Source organism: Rhamphochromis longiceps, linkage group LG5 (assembly GCF_057381845.1).
Source record: "Rhamphochromis longiceps isolate RC_006_pf linkage group LG5, R_longiceps_female_GT1.1, whole genome shotgun sequence".
Classification (NCBI taxonomy): domain Eukaryota; kingdom Metazoa; phylum Chordata; class Actinopteri; order Cichliformes; family Cichlidae; genus Rhamphochromis; species Rhamphochromis longiceps.
In genome coordinates, this window is record NC_140561.1 from 26,624,459 (window position 1) to 26,649,905 (window position 25,447).

General features: G+C 40.0%; 1 protein-coding gene across 1 annotated transcript; it reads left to right on the forward strand.

Annotated features, from left to right (window-relative positions):
- Nucleotides 1-5,967: 5,967 nt before the first annotated feature.
- Nucleotides 5,968-25,254, forward strand: camk1a (calcium/calmodulin-dependent protein kinase Ia). The gene is made up of 12 exons (XM_085406977.1): nt 5,968-6,060; nt 7,248-7,366; nt 18,446-18,577; nt 19,581-19,655; nt 20,112-20,250; nt 20,374-20,500; nt 20,779-20,854; nt 20,945-21,057; nt 21,157-21,235; nt 21,694-21,781; nt 21,949-22,117; nt 22,620-25,254. Exons 2-12 carry the CDS (start codon nt 7,281-7,283, stop codon nt 22,721-22,723), a joined length of 1,188 nt encoding a protein of 395 aa, XP_085263103.1. The 5' UTR covers nt 5,968-6,060; nt 7,248-7,280; the 3' UTR covers nt 22,724-25,254.
- Nucleotides 25,255-25,447: the final 193 nt, after the last annotated feature.

Sequence of the window (25,447 nt, forward strand, 5' to 3'; positions counted from 1 at the left end):
GCAGTGCTGACCCCTAGAGTCCAGCTGTAATACTGCACCGTGTACTATATTCAACGAACATTTTTACACGAATATGATTCATTGATTGACTGATTTCTAGTTCACGCCGATTTAAATCACAAGCCATACATTTATATGAATCAACACTGAAATACTAAAAGAAATTTCATATGGATCAAGTGGTTTTTCATAGTGGAGCTTCTGGAAGCATTACATAACAAGAAGCACATTCATGGGAAACAAATAACATTTAAAACAATCACAGAATTTATATTAAAAAAAATTGAATAAGAAATCACAATTGACCCAGGTGGGGGTACACCCAGGACAGGTCACCAGTCTTTCACGGAGACAGACAACCATTTACACTTAGAATCATAAATTAACCTAACTCATGTCTTTGGACCGTGGGAGAAAGCCAGAGTACCCAGAAGCAACCCACGCAAACAGGCCCCAGCCAGTTAGGGATTCGAACTCAGTACTTTCTTGGTGTCAGGCAACAATGGTATCCACACCACTTCTTTGTGTTTTGACCTAAAGATTTGGTCAGGTTGAACCTTTTTCATGACTTTTTTTTTTTGGGGGGGGGGGTGTCAGAGACTGCAAACCCACCCAGTTGTGTTTCATCACAAACTTGGCAACCAAAAAAATTAAAGAAGATTAAAGAAATGCACAGAAATAAAACCAGGCAATGTGGTGATTTATGTGGAGAGGACACCTCCACTCCAATCAAAGTCACCTGAATCACCAGAGTACAAACATCATAACATGGAGTGGTAATGAGAACTAATATCTCAGAAGTCCCAAGCCCAAGAACCAGTGGACACAATGCATTCTGAGCTAGAACCATTGAGCAGAGTCTTCACCCTGTATGTTGTCCCTGTATTTTAACAAACATATGACATCAACTACAGAGGGATCAAGTTGATGAGCCATACTGTGGAGACAGAAGGGAAAGAGTTGTTAAAGCTAGGTTAGGAAGAGAGGTGATGATCAGCATGCATATATATATATAAAAACACCCAGCACGCCCCTGCGGGCGGTTTATCCTTCAAGCTCGGGTCCTCTACCAGAGGCCTGGGAGCTTGAGGGTCCTGCGCAGTATCTTAGCTGTTCCCAGGACTGCGCTCTTCTGGACAGAGATCTCCGATGTTGTTCCCGGGATCTGCTGGAGCCACTCGCCTAGCTTGGGAGTCACCGCACCTAGTGCTCCGATTACCACGGGGACCACCGTTACCTTCACCCTCCACATCCTCTCGAGCTCTTCTCTGAGCCCTTGGTATTTCTCCAGCTTCTCGTGTTCCTTCTTCCTGATATTGCTGTCATTCGGAACCGCTACATCGATCACTACGGCCGTCTTCTTCTGTTTGTCTACCACCACTATGTCCGGTTGGTTAGCCACCACCATTTTGTCCGTCTGTATCTGGAAGTCCCACAGGATCTTAGCTCGGTCATTCTCCACCACCCTTGGGGGCATCTCCCATTTTGACCTCGGGACTTCTAGGTTATACTCGGCACAGATGTTCCTGTACACTATGCCGGCCACTTGGTTATGGCGTTCCATGTATGCCTTGCCTGCTAGCATCTTGCACCCTGCTGTTATGTGCTGGATTGTTTCTGGGGCATCTTTACACAGCCTGCACCTGGGGTCTTGCCTGGTGTGATAGACCCCAGCCTCTATGGATCTTGTACTCAGAGCTTGTTCTTGTGCTGCCATGATTAGTGCCTCTGTGCTGTCTTTCAGTCCAGCTTTGTCCAGCCACTGGTAGGATTTCTGGATATCAGCCACCTCCTCTATCTGCCGGTGGTACATACCGTGCAGGGGCCTGTCCTTCCATGATGGTTCCTCGTCTCCCTCCTCTTTCTTGGGTTTCTGCTGCCTGAGGTATTCACTGAGCACTCGGTCAGTTGGGGCCATCTTCCCAATGTATTCTTGGATGTTCCTTGTCTCATCCTGGACTGTGGTGCTGACACTCACCAGTCCCCGGCCCCCTTCCTTCCGCTTAGCGTACAGCCTCAGGGTGCTGGACTTGGGGTGAAACCCTCCATGCATGGTCAGGAGCTTTCTTGTCTTTATGTCAGTGGCTTCTATCTCCTCCTTTGGCCAGCTTATTACCCCAGCAGGGTACCTGATCACGGGCAGGGCGTATGTGTTGATGGCCCGGATCTTGTTCTTACCATTCAGCTGACTCCTCAGGACTTGCCTGACCCTCTGCAGGTACTTGGTGGTTGCAGCCTTTCTAGCGGCCTCTTCATGGTTCCCATTTGCCTGCGGGATCCCCAGGTACTTGTAACTGTCCTCTATGTCTGCAATGTTGCCTTCTGGTAGTTCAATCCCCTCAGTTCTGACTACCTTCCCTCTCTTTGTTACCATCCGACTACACTTCTCCAGTCCGAACGACATTCCAATGTCATTGCTGTATAGCCTGGTAGTGTGGATCAGTGAATCGATGTCTCGTTCACTCTTGGCATACAGCTTGATGTCATCCATGTACAGGAGGTGGCTGACAACTGCTCCGTTCCGTAGTCGGTATCCGTAGCCAGTCTTGTTAATGATCTCACTGAGGGGGTTCAGGCCTATGCAGAACAGCAGTGGGGACAGAGCATCTCCTTGGTAGATCCCGCACTTGATGGTGACTTGTGCTATGGGCTTGGAGTTGGCCTCTAGTGTTGTACGCCACATCCCCATTGAGTTCCTGATGAAGGCTCTTAGGGTCCCATTGATCTTGTACAATTCTAGGCATTCCAGTATCCAGCTGTGGGGCATTGAGTCATAGGCCTTCTTGTAATCAATCCAGGCAGTGCACAGGTTGGTCAGTCTGGTCTTGCAGTCTCGGCTGATTGTTCTGTCTACCAGTAGCTGGTGTTTTGCACCTCTGGTATTCTTGCCAATTCCTTTCTGTGTCCCGCTCATGTATTGACCCATGTGCCTGTTCATCTTAGCCGATATGATGCCTGACAGGAGCTTCCATGTAGTACTGAGGCAGGTTATTGGTCGGTAGTTGGAGGGGACCGGTCCCTTCTTGGGGTCCTTGGGGATCAGGACCGTCCGACCTTCAGTTAGCCATTCCGGGTGTCTTTCGTTAACTAGCAGCTGGTTCATTTGTGCTGCCAGACGCTCGTGGAGTGCAGTCAGCTTCTTCAGCCAGTAGGCGTGAACCATGTCAGGCCCTGGTGCTGTCCAACTCTTCATACTGGAGACCCTTTCTTGGATATCTGCCACTGTGATGGTTACTGGACCCTGTTCAGGGAGGTCGCTGTGGTCTGCCCTCAGATCCTCTAGCCACTGAGCATTGCCGTTATGGGTTGCATCCTTCTCCCATATGCTCTTCCAGTATTGCTCCGTCTCCAGCCTTGGTGGTGCTGTTCTCTTATTGTTCCCTTGCCACTGAGAGTACACCTTTGCTGGTTCTGTGGAGAACAGCTGGTTTATTCTCCTGCCTTCTATCTCTCTGGTGTACCTCCTCAAGCGGCTGGCCAAGGCTGTGAGTCTTTGCTTGGCAGTTTCCAAGGCCTCAGGTATGGACAGCTTGCTGTATTTCTTAGGCACCTTATTTGTCGCACCTTTCTGCAACTCCGTTAGTTGGCTAACCTCCCTCCGTGCTACTTTGATCTTGCCCTCTAGCCTCCTTCTCCATGGAGGGTACTGCCCCTTGTGGCTGTTCAACTTGTAGCCAAGCATCTCACTGATCACTGCTGCCGTATTGTAGATCAGCTTGTTAGTGTCGGTAATCGTGGTTGTAGGTATTGCCCGTAGTGCTGCATTAACATCATCTAGCAGACCTTCTGAGGGTACTTCACGTAATCTTGGTAACCGGCTACGGGGGATCCCGTAGCCGGTTATATATATATATATATATATATATATATATATATATATATATATATATATATATATATATGCTTGCTTATATGCTTCATGCTAAGAAAGAGCAATCCAATGTTTGCTTTGAGAGTGTTGATACAGAAGAATAGAGAACGTCAGAGGAGAGTCTTGATAGGTGGAGGTATCCTCTGGTGAGAAGAAGAATGAAAATCCATAGAAGAAAAACAGAAAATGTGTGTGAATAAGAAGGAGACAGGCTTAACAGTAAAGCTGTAAAAAGCAGATGTAGCGAAGGTAGATCATTTAAATACATGGGGAGAATGATCCAAAGCAAAGGGCAGTCCACAAGAGAGGTGAAGAAGAGAGTGCAAGTAGGTTGGAGTAGGTGAAGACAAGTCTCAGGGGTGATCTGTGACTGAAGGATAGCAACAAGAGTGAAAAGAAAGGTTTATATGTTTGATTGCAAAACCTGCTATGATGTTTGGTTTGGAGATGGTGGGATGTGAAAGAGCTAAAGATGCTAAGATTTTCATTAGGAGTGACCAGAGTGGACAAGCTTAAATATGAGAACACCAGAGGGACAGCTCGGGTTCAGACAAAGTTAGGGAGGGAAGGCTGAGATGTTTGGACATGTGCAGGGAAGGGAGAATGGATTTATGGGGTAAAGGATGTTGAAGATGGAGCTGCCAGATTCATGGATGTAGTGAAGGAGGACATGAAGAGGGCTGGTGTGACAGAGGAGGATGCGGGGGATGCAGTGAGATGGAGTCAGATAATCTGCTGTGGTGAAGAGCTGAAAGAAGAAGCGTAACATATGACAAATCACATCTATGGTTACTGTATCCACAAGAAACTGAAAAAAAAACTGTACAAAAGTATAATGTAGTAGTTTGTTGTGAAAATTATAAATGGGAGTTAAAGAAGAGTTTTTTTCATTATGGTAATTATGATTACTAGAAGAAGTTGTGGTAATGGCATATTACTTGTACTTCAGCATCACTTTGTTTGAAAAGCACATTTAAACAAGTGCTTAAGACAAAAGAAAGGAAATAAAAAACACATAAAGGAACGGCACTCAGTGATGGTTTTTATAGTATTGGAGTAAGTGTTCAGACACTAGAGCTTTTTATGAGAGAGAATTTCACTTAGCTTTTCTGTGTTATTAAGGACATTTGTATTATAATGTATTGTGCTTGGATTTACAATGTTGGCTATGCAGTACGCCCAACCAACATTTATTTACAATGATACACTGAGAAGGACAACTCCCTGCCTTTTCCCAGAAATGGCGGGCTGTGTGCTACCATCCCTGTGGAGCTTTTTCTCCCTGTGATGTTCCATGGAGACTGGTTGGTGGAGTTCTCCGTATACGTTTACCAAGAATATACATTTAGATACTCAGTGATTGTCTTCTTAGTATGTGGACAGTATCCTGCAAGTGGTGATAAAAATAAAGGAATAACAAGCACTGAATTACGACATAAATATTAAACTAAAAAAGAAACAATAATCAAACTTCATTCAAGGGGGAACGATAAACTTTTAATGAGTGAGTGAGACATTTTATTTCTTCCCGGATCTTCTCACCTGCTTTTTGTTTGTCCACACCTTTGCATGTCACTTGGCTGCCAGGAAATGGTTTAAGTGTGAGAGTGCACAGAGCTGCAAAAGAAAGATGCTTGGTGCGGAAGGGAGATTTAATCCTCTGATAATTCATGCGTAAAATAATAATTCATCCTGGGGCCATTTTGCGTTTAAAATGTTTAGTCTGCTGTAGCTAAACCGGCTTCTCTGGCTGTGATTGATAATTTATTCAAACTGGGTTGTTATGACTTTCAAAAACTCTTGAAAATTTGCCTGTAGCTAAACCGGCTTCTCTGGCTGTGATTGATAATTTATTCAAACTGGGTTGTTATGACTTTCAAAAACTCTTGAAAATTTGCCTGAATCTAACTCGCACAGTGCTTAAGGAGGAGAATTATCTGCGCTATAGTATCGCCAAAAATAAAAACTCTTCAGCTGTAACAGACAGTCGCTCGACAGTCATAAGGTGAATCGCAGATCGCGTTGTTGAGGGAACAGATAGTGATTTTATGGTGCACTACGTCCATAGACGTCTGGCTTTCTTGACGTCAGGAGAAGTCGGAGCGGACCCAGCGCTGCGCACAAGCACAGCAAGCACACTCGCTCCCAGAGGGAAGAAGAACGCATCACAGCCACAGATCGCCATTTAGGTACGTTCCCTTTTCAGTTCAACATTCATTGCAGGCTTGTTTGCGTTGTGTTATTTTTATCTGTGAGACAAAGTGCCTTTGCTCCACTTCCTTGTCGCATGTCCGCAGCCTCCTGCTTAAACCTTAAGATGCTGTCTTGATTTGACTGCCGTACCCTTGAGCACTGCAGTATGGTTCGCACACCCACATCGTCTATTCTTCCTGTAGTCTATGATAGTTGCATGTTCACCACGACCCACGAAAAACGAGCTCGCTGTGGCATTAGAAGCATATCGCATCGTTTTTAATTTCCATTCAAACTCCTTGCTTGCTTGCCATTCACGCCCTGCAGCCCTGCAGCCTCTATTGTCAAACCCTAATCACTGGAATAGCCTACACTTTCCACTTCAAAGATCTCCAAGGATTTGTATATTTGTAGATACTCATTCTTCAGAGAAACCCAATTGTTTCAAGCGAAGTGTTAAATATAGCACAGGTCCCCCAGCTAGTGTCTGCCTACAACCTACTGACCATGCGTTTGTTTTTGCCACGGTATATGGTCGCTTTCTTGTGACAGCCTCTGCTGCACTGTTTGCCCTACTTTATTAGTGGTTTTTAGAACTGGAGAACTGTCATTTTTAGTGGTTTGTGGTTTCTGTTTGTAAACTTGTCCTAGGTTTGTTGCTAAAGGTTTGTTTTGTCGTGATTTATTTCTATTTCTTATCTCATTAATGTCTACATCTTAATAAGACATACCTTGGTCATCTAATTTGTCCTGTTTAATAAATTCAAACACAAGAGCTGTTGTAATTTTGTATTTTGTCATCATGCGCTTACTTCCAGCTTTTTTTCTTGTCATTCAGTGCAGCACACCATATAACCAGAGTTTAATCTAAAACAATTAAAAAACACTGAATATTTTTGTTTAATTTTCAATATTAAACACTGTAGGAATGCACAGATTGTATACAAATTCCTAAACATGTATATCTCCACTTTGCATTTAAATCTTTGCAAACATAAAAGTAGAAGAGAAAAAGTGGATGTTTTTTCCTTAAGAATTAAAAAAAAAAAGTCTTAGAATGTAACCAAGTCACTAATTCCCCGAATTGATCATTTAATTTGTTTCTCTATTGAAAATCAATGCAGTTGATCTGAACTTAATTGTGTATACTCTGAGTCTTTTCCTTGATTAATTTTTTCCACAGCTGTAGTGTGGCGTTTCCCATCAGCATTGTAGGATGCCTCTTGGAGAGGATGGAAATGGATGGAAAAAGAAGACATCAGACATCAAAGAACATTACGACTTCAAAGAAGTGCTGGGAACGTAAGTAGTACTTACTGTTTAGTTGACAGATTTCGACTCGATGGCTGACTGGCCGAAACTTGCAAAGGCACTTCCACACCTTTTGGGAATATTTGGATGTCACGCTCCTTTTTGCTGTGTCTGCATTACACCAATACTGCTGAAATCTCAGCAACGGGAATGCCTCTATAACACTATGGATAACTAGATACAAAAACAACCATGTATGTTTAGAATTTGAATTAAATTTCCCTTCATTATTGGAGAGTCTATCATCACAAAGATAAAAACCCATACAAGTACTGGTAGGTTTGTAAAGTCTGAGACATCATATAGTGAAGCTGGAATTTGTTGTCCATGCGCATTGTAACTTATGAGTACTTGCAGGTGACAGAGTGCATACGCATGTTGCATGATTTAATGTGGTGAAAGCAAAATAATGAGGATTAACACAGCCTGACATAGCCATTCTACCATATATTTCCACACCATTTAACGACTGTGTAGCACCTATCACTGATCTAAACCATGCTCTCAGGAAGGCAGCTACCATGGCATCACCAACTGATTTGCAACTGCAAGCTTCAGTGTTTTTACTATCCTCATTTTTTGCTGTTGTTGTTGTTGTTGTTATTTGTTTGTTTTGTTTAGGTAGCAATGACCATATTTCAGCAAGAGGGTGGAGTTGTCATGGTAACAAGTAAACCATGTTAGTGCATTTGTTAGTTGTCAGATAATTCAATTAAAATGCTTCAAAAGGTATCAAAAGCAGAAGCACAGTGTAGTGGTCCAGTTCAGTGACTCCAACTAGTGGCGAAAGGGACCAGCAGATACCAATCGACTGCAGCTGCCTGTGTAAAAAATACAATTAAATGCAATAAAAAAAGCAAAAAGCAAATGTACTCTCTCGAATTGTTATGAAGGGAGAAACTATCCATAGAGATGAAAACACTTTTCGTACCAGAATGTAAAACAGACTGTTTAGTGCTTTAAATTTTGTCATTTTAACATGGAGTCTAATGGGACTGATTTGTTTTGGGAACTTGCCTCCAGTGGTCAGCAGAAGAACTGCAGTTTTCAACACAAACGTAAAAAAAACTTTTGGCTCCAGAGGTTAGTGCTTGAGGAGGATGTGAAATACTTGTAGGCTGTTTGTTCTGGGTTTCCTCTTTCCTACAGTATACATAATACATTTTCTCCTTTTATGAAAACTCTAAAGTAAAAAAAAGAAAGAATAAGAACACATTTCATACTAACATAAAATCAATGTAACTGGATAGATCCCTTTTATTTAAACCAGTTATGAAATTGTAATTTTCAGTATGACTTGTTGCTCTTTATCCTTTTCATATGTGTCTGTGGGAGCTACTCCATCATGGCTGACAGGAGGATATAAGACTGTTGTATGAACTCCAAACTTGGGTAATCAGGAGAAGTTGGCTGTAACTGCTGACTGCAGTTTGCCAGAAAATCTGTTGAAGCTTGAGTCCAACCAGTCATGTAAAATCTGGCGGTGAATCATATTTCCCGCTGCCCTCATATTGACCCTGATTACATTTTGTTATTGCCTCATAGTCTGGAATTTGAAATACATTTTAAATCTTGATTTAATAAGTCTACCAAATTAATCTTCAACCAGCTGGGTTCAGGTTGCCTTGCAGTCTGTGATGGTGAAGCATGGGTTCATGCAGACCTGCATCTGCACCCTCCAGGGGGACAGGACTGAGCCCAGATGGTCAGGTGGGCACCTCTCCACCCCTAAACTGCGTACAAGTGACCTAGCACACATCCACCTGTGATGACACGGGTGTGCCATATGTAGTGTGGCTGTTTTCTCTCCTCTTGGAATCACACCTGCTTCCCCAGAGAGGCAACACAGAATCAGATATTAATGACTGCACAACTCTGGTCCCCATCCAAAACTGTGAGATAGCAGTGGGTAGATGACACTGTCTCGTTATCTAAAACACTGTAAGAGACAGAAAATCTGTCTGTCAGAGCTGTGCATGCTGTCTGTAATGCACTTTGACTGTATGTTTCAGATTTCATGACTGCTGCTTAATGCTCATAACTCCTGAAATGATTCTACCAGGACTCCACAGCAACTTAAAACAGTGACTGTTAAAGTATGATATTAAAGGTTATATAACTTGGATTGAAGTGAGTAAAATGCCAGGATGCCATGCTCTCTTATTCCAGAAAAAAACGAGAAAAAGAAAATGCTGTAGTAATATTCTTTCCCTCCTGTCACTATAGCTGGACCTAGCAGAGGGTAGAATTAATGTGTTGACGGAAAGCTCCTTATGCTCAGAGAAAAGATTACTGGGGAGCTTTATCCAGGAATTCAGTGTGTGAAGTTAATTGATTTATGTTGAAATATTATATTCAGATCCGAATAATCCTCACAGTTCTACCTCTGTTTGAAGTCCACTGGAGAACAAATTGTCCTCATGGTAGTGTTAGCAGATGGGGGAAAAGAAATCCCCCCTCTACAATTAATATACCTGCCTTGCTTTGGAGACTGTTTTTCACTTTTGTTATTGTCATGCTTTTCTCCTTCAACACTGTGAATTACCAAGAATGAAATGAATGAGACAGAGTTGTAGGGCACTATAGAGTCTTGGAATTCTGTTAGTGTAATGAAATTGTACACAAAATTGTACTTTTCCCAAAACAGAATATTTGGGTGTCATGCTCTTAAAAATTTGCCACTTTTTAGCCTCTTGGTGTGTTAAACTATTCATCGGTTTATTTAGGACACCTCCTGAAAACAGACAACTTGTTTCTGTCCAGAGGTAATGCGTTCAATCTACCAGTTTCTCCAGAGCACATTCACTCTAATCCTCAACACACTTTTTTTTTTCATTTATTGACAAAACCCAAGTGTCATCGGATGATTAGATAAATTGTGTCAGGCAACCAAGTGAGACTCCATCAAGATACAGTTTTTAACACCTACCTAATCGGGGCTGGTTGGGGCTCATGTGGTGGCACGCTCTAGCCCCCTCCCTGTTCCTAATGTATGACTGTGAGCCTAATTTATTTATGGGTCAATATTATCAGCTATTATTAGATATTTGATGATCTATTGGAATGTGTATTCATAACAGTTGATAAATTAAAATGTAAAAAGTGAGAAGAGACATGAGAAACAACTTTCAACCCTGTGATGAATGCTGACGTTGTGTTCTCATTGGCTCCATTTTTAGTCACCACCATGATTTGTATATGCACCAGCATATACAAAGACACTACATTTGTGCAAATTAATTGCATGCTGTGTGTTCAAATGTTTGTGCATGTTGGATGTTTTTCCCCCAGAGTTGGGGTCATTACTCAAAAAAGTAATGTATTACACATATCACACAGAATATTTTTAAATAAAGCAGTATGTTACTTAATTACTCCAACATGAACAGGTAAAAACGAAGCCTGCTGCCTGACTGCTCAGCAGTTTGTTTCCTGTTGAAGTTCAGGGTCTGGCTGCTGGGGTGGGATCAGCATTCACTCAGCTTTAACATCACTCTGGGGTCTTCGCTAGCTTACCGTTAGCATGCTGTCTGTGCAGGTGATTTCTAAGAGCAAAAGGTGCGTTAGCAGCATAATGTAGTTGTTTGCAATTTATACTTTACCATTGCACTCTTCTCCTTTTGTGCAGTCAAAACAAAATGTCCATAGCTCCACTTTAGACTGCACAACAACTTCCCTCCTCCAGCACACAAACTGAAATCAACTGATTGTAGCGTATTTGCTAGTAGGACAGATAGAAAAGCCGACAATGCATTCCAAGGAATCAAACTACTCAAACTGGTTCTTCATTCCCATCTCTAGATATATCAGAGTATCACATTTATAAATCATAAAGTGTCATGAAGTATCGATATCCATCTTAAAGAGCTTATATCAGTCAACCTTTACTTTGTGGAACTACTAATGTTAAAAGGAAGTAGCCTACATGAATGCAGAACGTGTTACCAAAGGGTCAAGGGTCAATCTCAAAGGGTCAAGGGTAAATCTTTCATCATGAAAAATGCAGTAAACAAATACAGATAGAATCTTTTTGTTTGTTTGTTTGTTCCTGGAATTAATAGTCATAACTAGTAGACAAAAGTTCAGATTATATTTTGATACTTGTTATGGAGGTGTAACATGCGATGACAGTCTAGCTGACTCAAGTTTCTTCTGTGTTGGCCCTCTTTACCGAGAGTGTTTGTTTAAGACTTTAAGATGGAAGGAGAGTCCAGGGACCGAGGCATTGCTGTAGTTACTGTGGTTTATTACTGCCATTAATACTGAAAGCCTTCGCTTTTCTGTATCTCAGTTGTCCAAATAGATGTCTTTTTGTTTTACAGTGTGGATAAATGTCCTCTGAAATCACTTAATTTACTGTGTTTATTTACAAAACAGAACGCTGCAGCTTGACTTTAATCATGAACAGTGATAGTGTGCAGGAACATAAGTTCAGTTTATGAGTGCTGTGGACAGGGATTATACCCATGAGCTGGTAGCTTGTCTAACAGAAATGAGCTACACAGAGGCTACTTAACAAATCATTTAAACCACAAAACAGTAGTAAAATCAGTCTTAAGCTTCCACAGCAGAGTGATTCTGAAGTTTACTGCTGATGCCTGATTCTTCTTTTAGAGCCCCCGGTTAAGGAACAAGGTAATTACATGATACAGGTTTTAGAGGAATAATGCAATAAGTTCACAATCATAGTTTACACCTAAGCGATGGTATCTGACTCACTTTTGGAATACCCCTTGTTTCAATTAGTTTTAACATCAAGACCTAACTGACATTTTAAAAGGGAAGCTATTTGGCATAAAGTATGACTCATAAAGACAGGATAACAATAAAATGAGCCTTAATTTCAAATAAAACAAAGAGATGAGGCAGGTCAGCTTTAAGAACTACTTGTGCTGTAAAGGTGGATGATGAGTATAAATATTGTGACTGTGCAGTACTCAGAATCACTGGAAAGCACTTGTGCTGGTTAGTTTGTTTGAAGAGAATAGGAGAGGAGTGAAGAGGTTCGACTTACACATAACTCTAGCAGTGTGAAGGGAGAACGTACAGTTGTACAATTGTTGGTGAATAGTCCACTCCACTCCCAAGCTTTGGTGGTGTGAATGTATAAAGATATTTTTGCAATGCGAAAAATGGATCTAGAGATAATTTTGAATTGGATTGTACTATATATCCACAGAGATGCAGTCTTCTTTTACACTCTCTCAAGCACACACACACACACACACACACACACACACACACACACACACACACACACACACACACACACACACACACACACACACACACACACACACACACACACACATTATGGATTGGACTAAAACGGGAATGGTTTTTTTGGGACTTGGAGGCGTGTTGGGTTTGAAGTGAGTATTTTGTATCAGGTGAGATCGATAGGCTTACGGGTCCTTGTAGATGTTTTCAAAAAGGGCAACAGTTTTTACTGATTGTGAAGCTATCACCTAAAATAAAAAAAGAACCTGATAAAAGTAATTGCCACAAAAAATTATATTTTTGAACTAAGGAACTCTCAGAACTTAGAAAAAGTATTCATTCTTAAGTAGCAAATACTTAGACCCGTATGTGACAACCTGTGTTCAGTGAATATATAGTGTTAGTGTACAGTTAGGGTTACCATCTATGATACTTAGAACCCAGGGGGTTAAGGCTGCAACTTTATGTTGCAACTGTATGAAGTCACTGGCTTAAGACTAAAACGGTGCAAATACACTCACTGGCCACTTCATTAGATACAGCTTGTTAGAAGCCTTGGTTTTAACAAGGGATTATTTGAGTTATAGTTACCTGCATATCAGTTCTGCCCATTGTCCTCTGACCTCTGGAAACAACAAGGCATTTTCACACAGAGAACTGAGGGTCACTGGATATTTTATTTTTCCTGACCAGTCTCTGGAAACTCTGTTTTCAGATTGTTGTGTGAGAAAATCCAACTAGATCAGAAGTTTTTGAAATATTCAGATCAATCAATCACCATCAATCAGACCATGTTCAAAGACACCTTTCTCCTCCTTTCTGATGCTCGATTTGAACTCCTGCAGGTCTATATGCTGCCTATGACATTTGTGTTAACAAAGTATTGAAAAGGTGTACCTAATGAAGTGGCCAATGGGTGTATATATGTGCAAAAGCCTTCTCTTGAAACCTGTGTAAAAATACATAGAAATAGCATGTAAGGCAATGACAGAGTTTGTACCGTGTTAATGCCTCTACAGATGGCTACAGACATTCACTGTGCTTCCTCTCTTATTATCTGCAACCAATCACCAACGGAAAATTTTGATCCGACCACTTTAAAAAATTAACAAAAAAATGAGGGGTGGCTCAAGACTTTTGCACAGTACTGTATATGTACAAAAATGAAAGCGTGTGTGTGTGTGTGTGTTGTACAGTACAGTGATACCACTAATTAGAGTGAAAGCAATGCGAGACATTGATATGAGAATGTGTGAATCAATATTTGTCCATTTAGACAGCTGGGCTGATAGTGTCATCACCAACTTGTGTTTTTTTTTGTGTGTGTGTCTATCTATCTATCTATCTATCTATCTATCTATCTATCTATCTATCTATCTATCTATCTATCTATCTATCTATCTATCTATCTATCTATCTATCTATCTATCTATCTATCTATCTATCTATCTATCTATCTATCTATCTATCTATCTTCTTTTACAAGATGTCTTATTCTAACTGCCAAGATGACAGATGCATCAGTTATGAGTCTTGAGTCCAGTGACTCATGTGAAATGTATTTATTTTAGTTTCTTAACAGCGAGTTGATGCACATGCCAGGATTATTTACTGGCATTAAATACATTTCCATTGTATGTTACCAATTGCTGGTTAGATACAGAAACAATGTTTTAATCAGAGACTGAAAAAAAGAAAACCTTACAGCTGGATGAGAACATACAGCCCCATTTTTGCGCCTGTCCAGGGTTAAAATACACAGCACTCCACATATTCTCATTAGTTTAGAGCAACAGCTACAGTAGCTTCCTCTGTGTTCCTCTCCAAAACCCATTGAGAGTCCACCCCTACTATGTCTCCAAGGAGAAATGAGCAACTGGATGGTTAATTACAGTGTGTCTCATGGCAACAGTGGGGAAGTGTGTACATGTGTGTGTATGTGCGTGTTTATATGTACATCTATGATGATCCTTTTCTGGCTCTGTCGTCTGCTCTGTCATTCTGTCACTCACAGATCTGTGCTGAAATCACGCAGTCATATTGTTTTAAGAACACTTTCGACCATTATACAGCCTCATAGTTCTGTTACAGCTAATGATATTTTATGTTTACACATGTTAAATTACATTTTGGATAATATATTTTTATATTCTTTTATGTATATTCTTTTTCCATTCTTGTCTCAGCCTTTACTGTAGTACTAAGAGACTGACTTTTTTCAGTCACATGACATTGTTTAGAGCAAAGTGAATAAACTGTGGGATTGAACTCTCAATTAGGCAATAGTGATGAGAGGTGGGCGATACAGCTTGAAAATGATATCATTATATATCAAGGAAATCTGTGACTATGAAATCTATGATAATATAGAAAAAAACCTCAACAATGTTTCATCAGTAATTGCAGCTTGCAGGCAGCAGTATTTATCAGTGCAAACACAATGAAGAGCACTTCCCATCCTTCTTTTCCAATGAGGTACTGTCACTGATGACAGACTACCTAATTCAAAATGTGAATCTATTCCCACAAGGTGCTTGCAGTAGATGCACCATTATAGTACAATAGTGGTGACACAGCATTATTTCCAGTGACACAGCATAAATCCCATGTAAGCACAAAAAGTAGCCTAGGTCATGTTTTTCACTGAAATTTTAAAGTAAACGTACTAAAAAAAACTGCTTGACAGAATACCTAGCAACCTAGCATTGTAACTGTTTAGTAGTCAGTAAAATATTGTTACATAATAAAGCTGAAATCGAAAAATATTTTCTACTGGAGATGATAGTTAGGTTGACATTGTTGCTATCTGCTAGAATCACCTCCTCATGAATCTTTAAAGCTTGTTTTTTTTTTTTTTTCCGCCTCAAATGGTGGAACAAGTTTTTTTCCGCTTTTAGTGGGAACAGTTGTTTTTGTTTTTGCATTGCATTGCATTTTATGTACTTAGTTTTCACTGGGGACTGACTCCATGCTCTCACTCTCGGACATGCCTGTGCTAGTGCCATTGTTGTTTGCTCCCTACTGTGAGAGGGTGTTTTTAAATGTACTCCAGTAATATTGTATGATAAGGCACAGCCCTAATGGTCCAGATGGTAGCTATAACTGCTAAAAAAAACTGATAACATTTTAAACCCAAACCTGAGCTGGCACGTTTTTCTGTTCAGGAAAGTAAAACTTCAAACTTAAAAAGTAAAATTTTAATTTGCAAAGTAATAAAAAATATCGATCTTCTTTACTGTTTTTTCCTTTCCTTTTTTGTAAAACAGTAAATGAGAAAATTCATAGATAATAACAATAATTACATTTTTCCATTAAAATGTTTCACATAAAAACGTGAAAAAATATATTTTTGTAATTACCAGTAACTTTAATTTACAGCGGCTGTGGCATTAACCTTACCTTTGGTGGGATCTAATAATTTGTTAAGCACTATATGTATTTATGTCTTTTAATCTTCATTTGTTGTTTATTGTTTTTTATGGCTATTGTATTGTGCTGATATTTTGCTGTCTGATATTATAGCATTTTGAACAGTACAGATTTGCACTCTGCACCTATAAAAAGTGATGATTTTTCTTTCTTGTTGTTTCACTGTTTTGTCAGTCACTTTGGTGCATATCTCAAATCACTGCAGAACAATTACTGGTGGTGTTTCTTATCAAAAACACACAGTAGTCTGCACACTCAAAATCTTTATCAGTACAAAGTAAACAGACTTTAGCTGTCAGTGTAACAGTGAATTCTGTGTTTTGTGACGTAAACTGCACTGTGGGTTTAAAGGCAATGATTGAAAATCCACAAGGTCACACTTTTCCAGTACAACAGTACACATTGCAGCATATGGGTGACTGGACAAGATTCACATTTATACCTGTGTAATTTGTACTGCAATTTGCTAACAGATCCTATTATTTTGATATGGAAAATAAAAAGATAAGACTCTTTCACAGCCCTTTATCAGAATCGGTCACAATGAAATTCTGTTATTTCGGCATGTTTTAACTTGTTCAAAAGGATTGACACCTGGGTGCTTTAGAGTTAGTATAGAAGGAGCTGTTCTATACAATTTGAGCTGCATTACACAAGCATTTAATAATGTGGGCAGTTAGTATTAATGTCCACAAATGTGCCAAAGCTTTAAAAGGAATGAGCCCTATGATGTGTGCGGTAATGTGGAAGTTGAACAGGTAGTTCTAAGAATTTCAGAGAAATGTATCAAAGCAAGGAAGTGTGTAAATGCCATTTATAAAGTTGATGAGGCAGTTCTTATACAATGTAACAGTACATTTCAGACACATGTTAAAATGAGATAATACTGCCTACATTTCCATGAGAAAGACACGTGATCAAATTAGGATTTCCATAGGTCTCTCTCCCCCCTGAGGTGTTGATTGCCTTACTTTCAATAATCCCCATAAAGTTAGACAGAGTTTTACTGACCGATAGTGTAAGTTTAGCACTCTTGACCCTCTGATGAAAGCCTATGTAGCTACAAATGCTGCAGGCTTAAACATATTAAAATGCTTTCAGGGGTCGATGAGAAATGGACGTTTATGCAATTTTGCTCTGAGACTATTTTAAGGACGTTTTAAAAATGAAACCAGAGATGTGTGTTAGAATTGGTTGCTTTCTTGTGCATCAGCTTCACTATGCAAATGTTTCCAGTGCTTTGGTTCGCTGAGCACAAGATGGCCACGGTGCAAAGCCATCTCAAGGATTACCACGGATTCAGGCAGAGCATTTATTATGGAGAGATGACAGAAAAATAGAAGAAGAAGAACATTACATCAGCTTTGTAATTACATATTAATTAACTTTAAAAGCAGAAGGAATATAAAGCGAGCAATTATTATTTAAGATTTTTATTAAAATCCAAACATTTTCAGTTTTGGCTCAAAAGATGACGTATTCTAAAACTTGAACATCAAACATCCGTTTGTGTTTTGAGTGACAGTGTTGCTTCGCACACATGGAAAGGATCCCTGTGGTTGCTAACAATGTTGGTGCATTCAGGTCTCCTCCTGAGCTCCCTCCCACGCTCCTGTGGGGAGACTGTGTAAATACAAACTATTCTGCCTCTCATCATCACCAGACCGTAATCTATAATGCAGTCTAGTCTCCCTCAGATACAGCTACACTACATTTACTCTATCTATTATTGAACATCGTTTCCTTTTTTAAAACAACTTCTCTTCCCATCTTTCTACGTGACTGTTGCATCACCTCCCGAGCCTTTTCTCGGCCCCCCAAAATCCTCTTGGTAATGCCACCGTTGTGAATTATTCATCTAAACATCGCTCTCTCACGCGCACACCTTTGCAACACAAACACAAACCCTGATGGTTTGAATGCAGTGTATGAGGTCTGGTGTGGTTAAGTGGTAAATTAAACATTGGTGTTTTCATAGCACTTTTCCAGGCCTATTGACCGCTCATGCATTAATGCACAAATACAGTGCCTCATTCAGTGCGTGCAGCCCTTTATCAATGACACTCTCAGAGAGGGAAATTCATTTTCATTATTTTGCACAAGGACGGAACAACATGCACACCAGAGGAGCTGGGGTTCAAACCACCAACCTTCCAGTTAGCAGAACATATAAGAAGAAATAAGAAGATTGCACCAAAAACCTGTATATTCAAACATATATAGTTATTTTTTATTTATTAGAGCTTATAAGCATGAATGTTTTGTTAAAAAAACAAAACAAAAAACAACTCTTCATGTGTTATTCTTTCATGTCACACTCTCTAGGCATCGTGGCACAAAGCTTTCTGATTTTGTCCGTTTCAGTCCACACGTCTCTCAATTACTGTCTGATTGGTGCATGTACGCTTGTGTGTGTTTTAGGGGTGCTTTCTCCGAGGTGGTTCTAGCAGAGGAAAAGAGGACTCAGAGGCTCGTGGCCATTAAGTGCATTCCCAAGAAAGCGTTGGAAGGCAAAGAGAACAATATCGAAAATGAGATCGCAGTACTACACAGGTGAGGCCGCTGGAGTTGCTCGCGATGCATCGGCTGCTGCTTTGTGTCCAGCTGGAAGGATCAATCAGTGCAGCCTGGTACTACAGTGCATATACATCACTCCAAAATATATGCAAGGGGTCAATTGAATGGGTGACTAAATGCATGGTGTCAGTTGAAACAGTAGGATTGTGCACCGGAAATGTCAGGAGTAAAGAAGATAGACCTATTTTTAGTGTCCCTGTTGCCAGGGCAACAGCACACAGAGGCGGAGATGGTGTGGAGTTCCCCGCAGCAGTGTACTGAAGAAAGAGAAAGAGACATAGAGGGAGGAGAAGTGGAGAGGGTGGGGTGGGGGGAGTATTATAGAGGGAGAATGATATGAAAGAATGGGAGGAGTGGACAGAATATTTAAGTCAGAATGAAATAAATAAGAGAGACATGAGAGTGAGGGAGATGAGGGAAGTTTGAAAAAAATGATCTGAGAAAAGACAGAGGGATTCTCTCACCCTACGAAAAGTCACATTAGCCCTTCTCAGCTGCTGTTGTGTTAGTGATGCCTCATATGCTTTCAACTTGACTCAGCAGCCGAGAGAGATGCTCAACCTTCTGTTGGCTGGTTCATAACAATAAGCAATCCAAATCAATGTTTTAAGAGACTAACATTTGTTATAACCATGCTATTAGGCCCTATAAGTGTTTTTCGTTCATTTCTGCAGGTGCAGAAAAGAGTCAAGAGGTAATCTGTCTAAAACTTAGCTGTGATTTTTCTGGGAGGCTGTCACATTTTCTATTTTTAGGGAGCAGTGTAAATACCTTGTTTTAACCTGAGTTCACCATTGTACACATCAGGGAAAAGAGAGAGCAGCGCTCACTAAAATGGGAATTATGCAGCAAGAATGCCATCTGGTGACCAATTAAATATAAACGTTTGGTGTTTGGTGAAATGTGACTTGTTTAAAAAAGAAAATGAATGAATAAAAAAAAAACAGATTTCTGATGATTTCTGTTTGTGAATTTTCAGAATCAAGCACCCCAATATTGTTTCGCTGGAGGACATCTTTGAAAGTACATCCCACCTTTATCTTGTCATGCAGCTGTGAGTTCTCCTTCCTCATTGCTTTCACACTGCCAACTGCACAACACAAGATACACATGCCTCTCATATTTTTCTTTAAAATAGCCTGGAAACATTTGATTTTGTTCTGTCAATTTAGAGAAAACAAATCAGGAAAAAGCTTCTTTTTAAAAAAAATCTGTTACATATGGCATTATGTAACACCTCAAATTTGACAGTGTATCATATTCGTATTAATATATGTCATTTCAAATGTTCAAACTCATGAAATCACTAGCAGGATGAAGCAGTCTTACGTAATTCGGACAATTTGCTAAAATTCAGTAAACCGTTGGAAACGACAGTAATAATCATAAAAGAATAAGATAATAGATTTTTTTTAATTTAAACAAATTTAAGCTCATGTTGAAGAGAAAATCACTTCTAATATTTGCAGTACTGTAGAGACTCTTTTCCCTGATTTTGTTTTACTGACAGGGTGTCTGGAGGTGAGCTTTTTGACAGAATTGTGGAGAAAGGTTTCTACACGGAGAGAGATGCCAGCCAGCTCATCCATCAAATCTTGGATGCAGTCAAATACCTCCATGATATGGGGATAGTCCACAGAGACTTGAAGGTATCTTAATTCAGCAAAAGACAGAGATATAAAAGCTCAACCTGTCTTGCAGTTGGCTTGTTTTTCTTTCTTTTCTCTTTTTTTTCTAACCTTCCTCTTTGATCTTTCTTCTTGTCTCTGCAGCCGGAGAATTTGCTGTATTACAGTATGGATGAAGACTCGAAGATTATGATCAGTGACTTTGGACTGTCAAAAATTGAGGGGGCGGGCAGCGTCATGTCCACAGCCTGTGGTACTCCTGGATATGTGGGTGAGGCATTCAATTTTCTGGTCTTCTCACGTCCCCCCTTCTCTTTCATGTGAGCTTAGCACTAGCTATTTCAGCTGATATCCCCTCTTTATACTCTGCATTGTGAGAGGCTCTTTCATCCACTATTGAGTCAACTGCAAGTGTTTCAGAAGTGCTCTCTACCTGTTTAACATGACCTGGCAGATCACATAGTATTACTGAAAGGTCAAGATTACTTGAATTCATCCTCACCGCTGCTCTGTCTCTATACTTTCTCACTCTGTGAATGTTGACTGCAGCTCCTGAGGTGCTCGCTCAGAAGCCATACAGTAAAGCAGTGGATTGCTGGTCCATAGGAGTAATTTCTTATATTCTGTAAGTCACAGTTTATTTATCCCTGAGAAGTATAGAGAGCGTTTGGAGGGGGTTTCTTGCATTAAATAAAATCCAATGTCGTTTCTACAGCTTATGTGGCTATCCTCCGTTTTACGATGAGAATGACGCCAAGTTGTTTGAGCAGATTCTGAAAGCAGAATATGAATTTGACTCTCCATACTGGGATGACATCTCAGATTCAGGTAACCATGAAATGTCTACTACAAATACAGATTAAAAAAATACATAAATAGCAACAAATGAGATTATTATTTGTACATGAACTTAAATTTCGTTGGCAGCCAAAGACTTCATCTGTCACCTGATGGAAAAAGACCCTTTGAAAAGATACACATGTGAGCAGGCGCTCCAGCATCCATGGTAGGAAAGCTAAAATACTGGATCTATATGTAGCTGCTATAATGTCATAAGCAGCAGTCTGAAAATGTTTTCAAGTTTTTATTTATATATTTGTTATATTTTATTTTTTAAATTTTTCTGGTTTCTCAGGGGTGACATTTCGGCTTCTTTAATATCGCAAGATACAACAATCAATCAGTTATTGACTGCAATATTGTTTATTGTTTTTTCTTACTGTCAGTGTGCATATAACTGATTGCTTTAGCTGACTCATCTCTTTGATTGTGCATTGTCAGATGTTTGGGAAAAGCCCAAAGAAACATTTCTACATTGCAGATCAGCAGATCAGTGTTCTACAGATTGGCTTATGCTTCAGTGAAGTAATGCTTAGCCATGAATGATGCTAATTGTTTACAATATGATGTCTCAGTCATGTGCCTAAAATTCCTGTAATTTCTCCAATTCTTGGTGACTTTCAGGATATGTGGTGACACAGCTCTGGATAAGAATATCCACGAATCTGTCAGCGCACAAATCAAGAAGAACTTTGCCAAAAGTAAATGGAAGGTCAGTTCCTCGGCTGAATCACGCAGCACCCTGTGGGAAGAGGTGTATTAAGATTGCCAGGAGTTTCATTTTGTACGGCTTAACTGTTTTCCTCCTTCAGTAGCTGTCAGACACAGAAGGTTCTTACTATTTTTTTTCCCCTTCCACTCTTCCCTCTCTCCATGTAGCAAGCATTTAATGCCACAGCAGTGGTGCGCCACATGCGGAAGTTGCAGCTGGGCACTAGTCTCGAGGGACCCAGTCAGATTACTCCCACCAGCCCCTGCCATGGACATCTGCTCCCAGAGGAAGAGGAGGAGGAGGATGACGATTTGGGGAATGGCGAGGAGGAGAGCTGTAAGTTAGCAGTTCACAGTGAATGAACATATGGAAATTCAATTTTTTCCCAGGAAAATTTAGGTGATTCAAGGTGTATGTTTTTAGAAATTGTGTGAATTTTCATGTCAAAGGAGATGAGTTTAACATGTATATAATAATATCATAGTTACTGTAATTATCAGCTGCAATTAAACCAAAAACAAACTATTTTATTTTAGACAAAATTTCTTCCTTATTTAGGATAGCCCTAAAATGTAAGTTCACAATAATTTATGATGTTTGCGGTAAGGTTTTCAGTCATACAACCACACTGATTTGTCATGAGATGTGAATCTGGTACAATTGGAAATCTTGCCTATTTCTATCATCAGCCCAATATGATGTGGGTGTAGAATTAGGAAGAGGAGCTAGCTGGATTAGGCCAATTTACACTTACTTTGAACAGACAGACTCAAGCTCTTACACCAACCATGGATAATCTCAGACCCCAGAATAATCCGTGCTCTGCTCTAACATCCAGTGTCTAACTACGAGGATGGCCGTCGTGGAAGCAATGAGGGCAGCACGGATCGGGACAGCCTGAGAAGCTGCACCTACTGCTGCAGGCCAACTAGTCGGATCTGAGCACAACCTAATAGTGTTGTCATGTCACATCGAATCCCTGGAGCGCCCAGAGCCCGCCGACCCGCTGACCCGCCGACCCGCCCAGTCTGGCCAGGAATGCAGAGCAGCTATCAGGCACGGTCCACCAGAGTACATCCACAGCCAGCAGGTCACTGTTACAGTGCAGACAAAACATACATTTCCTTTGCCTGGGAAAAAAAAGAAAAAGAAAAGATAAATAATAATTTTTAAAAAAGAAAAAACTTCATGAGTGAAGATTTACAAGTTTTAACTGCATTGCATTAATGGTAAACAAAGCTGCTTCAAGTAGGCATGGCTCTTTTAAAGGATCTTGCAATATGTTGGTCCAGAAACCCTCCGCCAATACTCCTCCACCACCACCATTAAAGCACGCTGCTGAAAAAATCTAGGTGAATGTGGCCATTGACATTTTGCTAGTACTATAAGTGGTTGGCTTCAGGAAGGGCCTAGAGTTTTAATCTGTGATGAGATAAAGGTATTCTCTTTGATTACGTATCTCTTATATTATCTGTCATCTGCAGTACCTCTAATCGCAGTTACAATGGGCGTCCATCTGGACCACATGCTAGACATTTCTCGCAGCCTTCTCCAAAAATCTGGCCAGACAGGGGGGAAAAAAGCTAATGAAAAGAGTACTGAAAGCTCCTTCTGCATGTCTTTATACTCTTCACCCATCAATATGACTCAGTCTAGTCATCGACCAAGTAGCTGTTTAGTTAAATCTCAAGCTGTGTCTTCACTGCTGATTTCACCTGCCTATCTATTTTTGTTTGGTTAACCCCTTTTTCCCCCTCACATTGTCACTATTTAGTGTTTCTGTCTTTAAAAAAAAATAAGTATTCACTTCTTTTGTTTAAAGCCTATTTGCAAAGGAGATAATTGAAAGTGAAGGGTGATTCTGGGGTTATGGACTCTATTCTGGCTCAGACTGGGTTTGTGAAGGGTCATTCTGACCTGAAGTGTCTGCATGCTTTTTGTTAGGGAAAACACTGAAATGTACGAATATCAAAAGGAGACTTCTTTGTTTTTTTTTTCTTTGTTTGTTTGTTTGTTTTATGGCTGTTCTGTTATCTGAGGCTCAAACTGAGATCCCCAAAAGTCTGGAAATCACAGTAATCTCACCTTCCTCCATTGGCATTCGTCATGTTAGAAAAAGCATACAGAGAATCCACAACAAGTGGGAAGAAAACAAACATAACCATATCATGTTCATCCTCCCTGTTTTGTTTCTGACAAAGTGTCTAAATGTCCGCCGGCTGTCAGTCTCGAGGTCTGGCTCCAGAGGGATCTCAGTCTGCGCGCTCCGCCTGCTTTGTGCTGTGCACCTCTAGTGGAAGAAGTTTTGGTCTACTGTTTGCATGACCTGGTTCAATATGTTTACATGAATGATGATCAATTAGTATAAACACACATGATTATTATTACTCTGTTGTACTGAAAAAAAAAAAGATGTAATACTGTAATTTTGAGATATATAATGTGAAGTGAGTAACACCAGAAGTAATGTTGTTAACAGAATACAACACAGCACAGTGGACTTATCATTTGCATTGACTGTGATGGTCAAGTCTCTACCTGAGTGACAATTCTCCTGTACTATGTTTATTTCCATCTGGACTCTCTTTTAATCGTTCTGGTTTTTTTTGCTTTTATTACTTATGTTGAATCTCTCCAACAAATCATTACTAGCTGATATCTAGACAGTGATAGGGGAAAAAACACATCAGTGCCATTGTGTGCATCACCTGTCTGCCAGTGTACAAGCTTTGTTCCTCCAGAGCAAAAGGCCCAAAATACTAAAGCCATACAGGGAAATTGGAATGCTTTACTAAAGATACAGATCAAGCATGTCATCATTTTTTAAATGTATGACTCAGGTGAAGGACGGCCTTCGAGAGATTTAAAACAGAAAAGGAGTGTGACAAAGCATTTTCCCTCCAACGGCTTGCTAGAATTACTTAAATCCTGACACTTGTTGTGTTGTGTTACATTAGTACGCAAGCAGTCCACTTTAGTTGAATTTAAACCTGTTTATTTCCCCCACTCGTATTATTATTTCCCCTCATTTTGTTATTGATACATATAGTACAGTAAAAGAAGGCTATCACTCTGGATTTACATGACTGTAATTGTGGAAAATATGCAAACTGTGTTTGAAGGGCTTAATGTTAACTGTAAGATAGCCAGTGTTGATGACTTTGAGAAACTGGCTATTATATGTTTGGTAATGACCTTCTGTTCAACCTTTCCTGGGATTTGTTTCCACTTGGCTGTGTTTTTTAAAGCTTATATTACCCATTACAAACACATCTAAATTCATAAAGAAACACGTGTATATTATATATATAAATATAAATATAAGTATATATTGTATATCCTTTTTTGTAAAAGCTGTTTTGAGCTACAAATGTATGGATGCAATGCATCATGGGTTATTGAACAAGATGTAAGAAAATAAGATTTGTACCCACAGAGATATGATTGCTGAAACTGAAATAAAACTTCCTTGTCTATGCATTGTGTGTTCTGTCATAATATAATAACCAGGTTTCTGAAAGATTTCAGGTGAAACTGTAGAAATGTAAAGTGTGCTGATTCCAAATAGTCTGCAAAAGGCAATGCATTCACTTTTTTAAATGCGGTGCTTCTTAACTCGCCAATCTCAATACTACAAAATTACAACTTTTAAAATAACCACGATCA

Excerpts from the sequence above, each read along its gene's own strand:
- camk1a (XM_085406977.1), top strand. The coding sequence starts at position 7,281 with ATGCCTCTTGGAGAGGATGGAAATGGATGGAAAAAGAAGACATCAGAC. Across the intron at positions 18,578-19,580 it reads GAGATCGCAGTACTACACAG|AATCAAGCACCCCAATATTG; the intron begins GTGAGGCCGCTG and ends GTGAATTTTCAG. Across the intron at positions 20,251-20,373 it reads TAGTCCACAGAGACTTGAAG|CCGGAGAATTTGCTGTATTA; the intron begins GTATCTTAATTC and ends TTGTCTCTGCAG.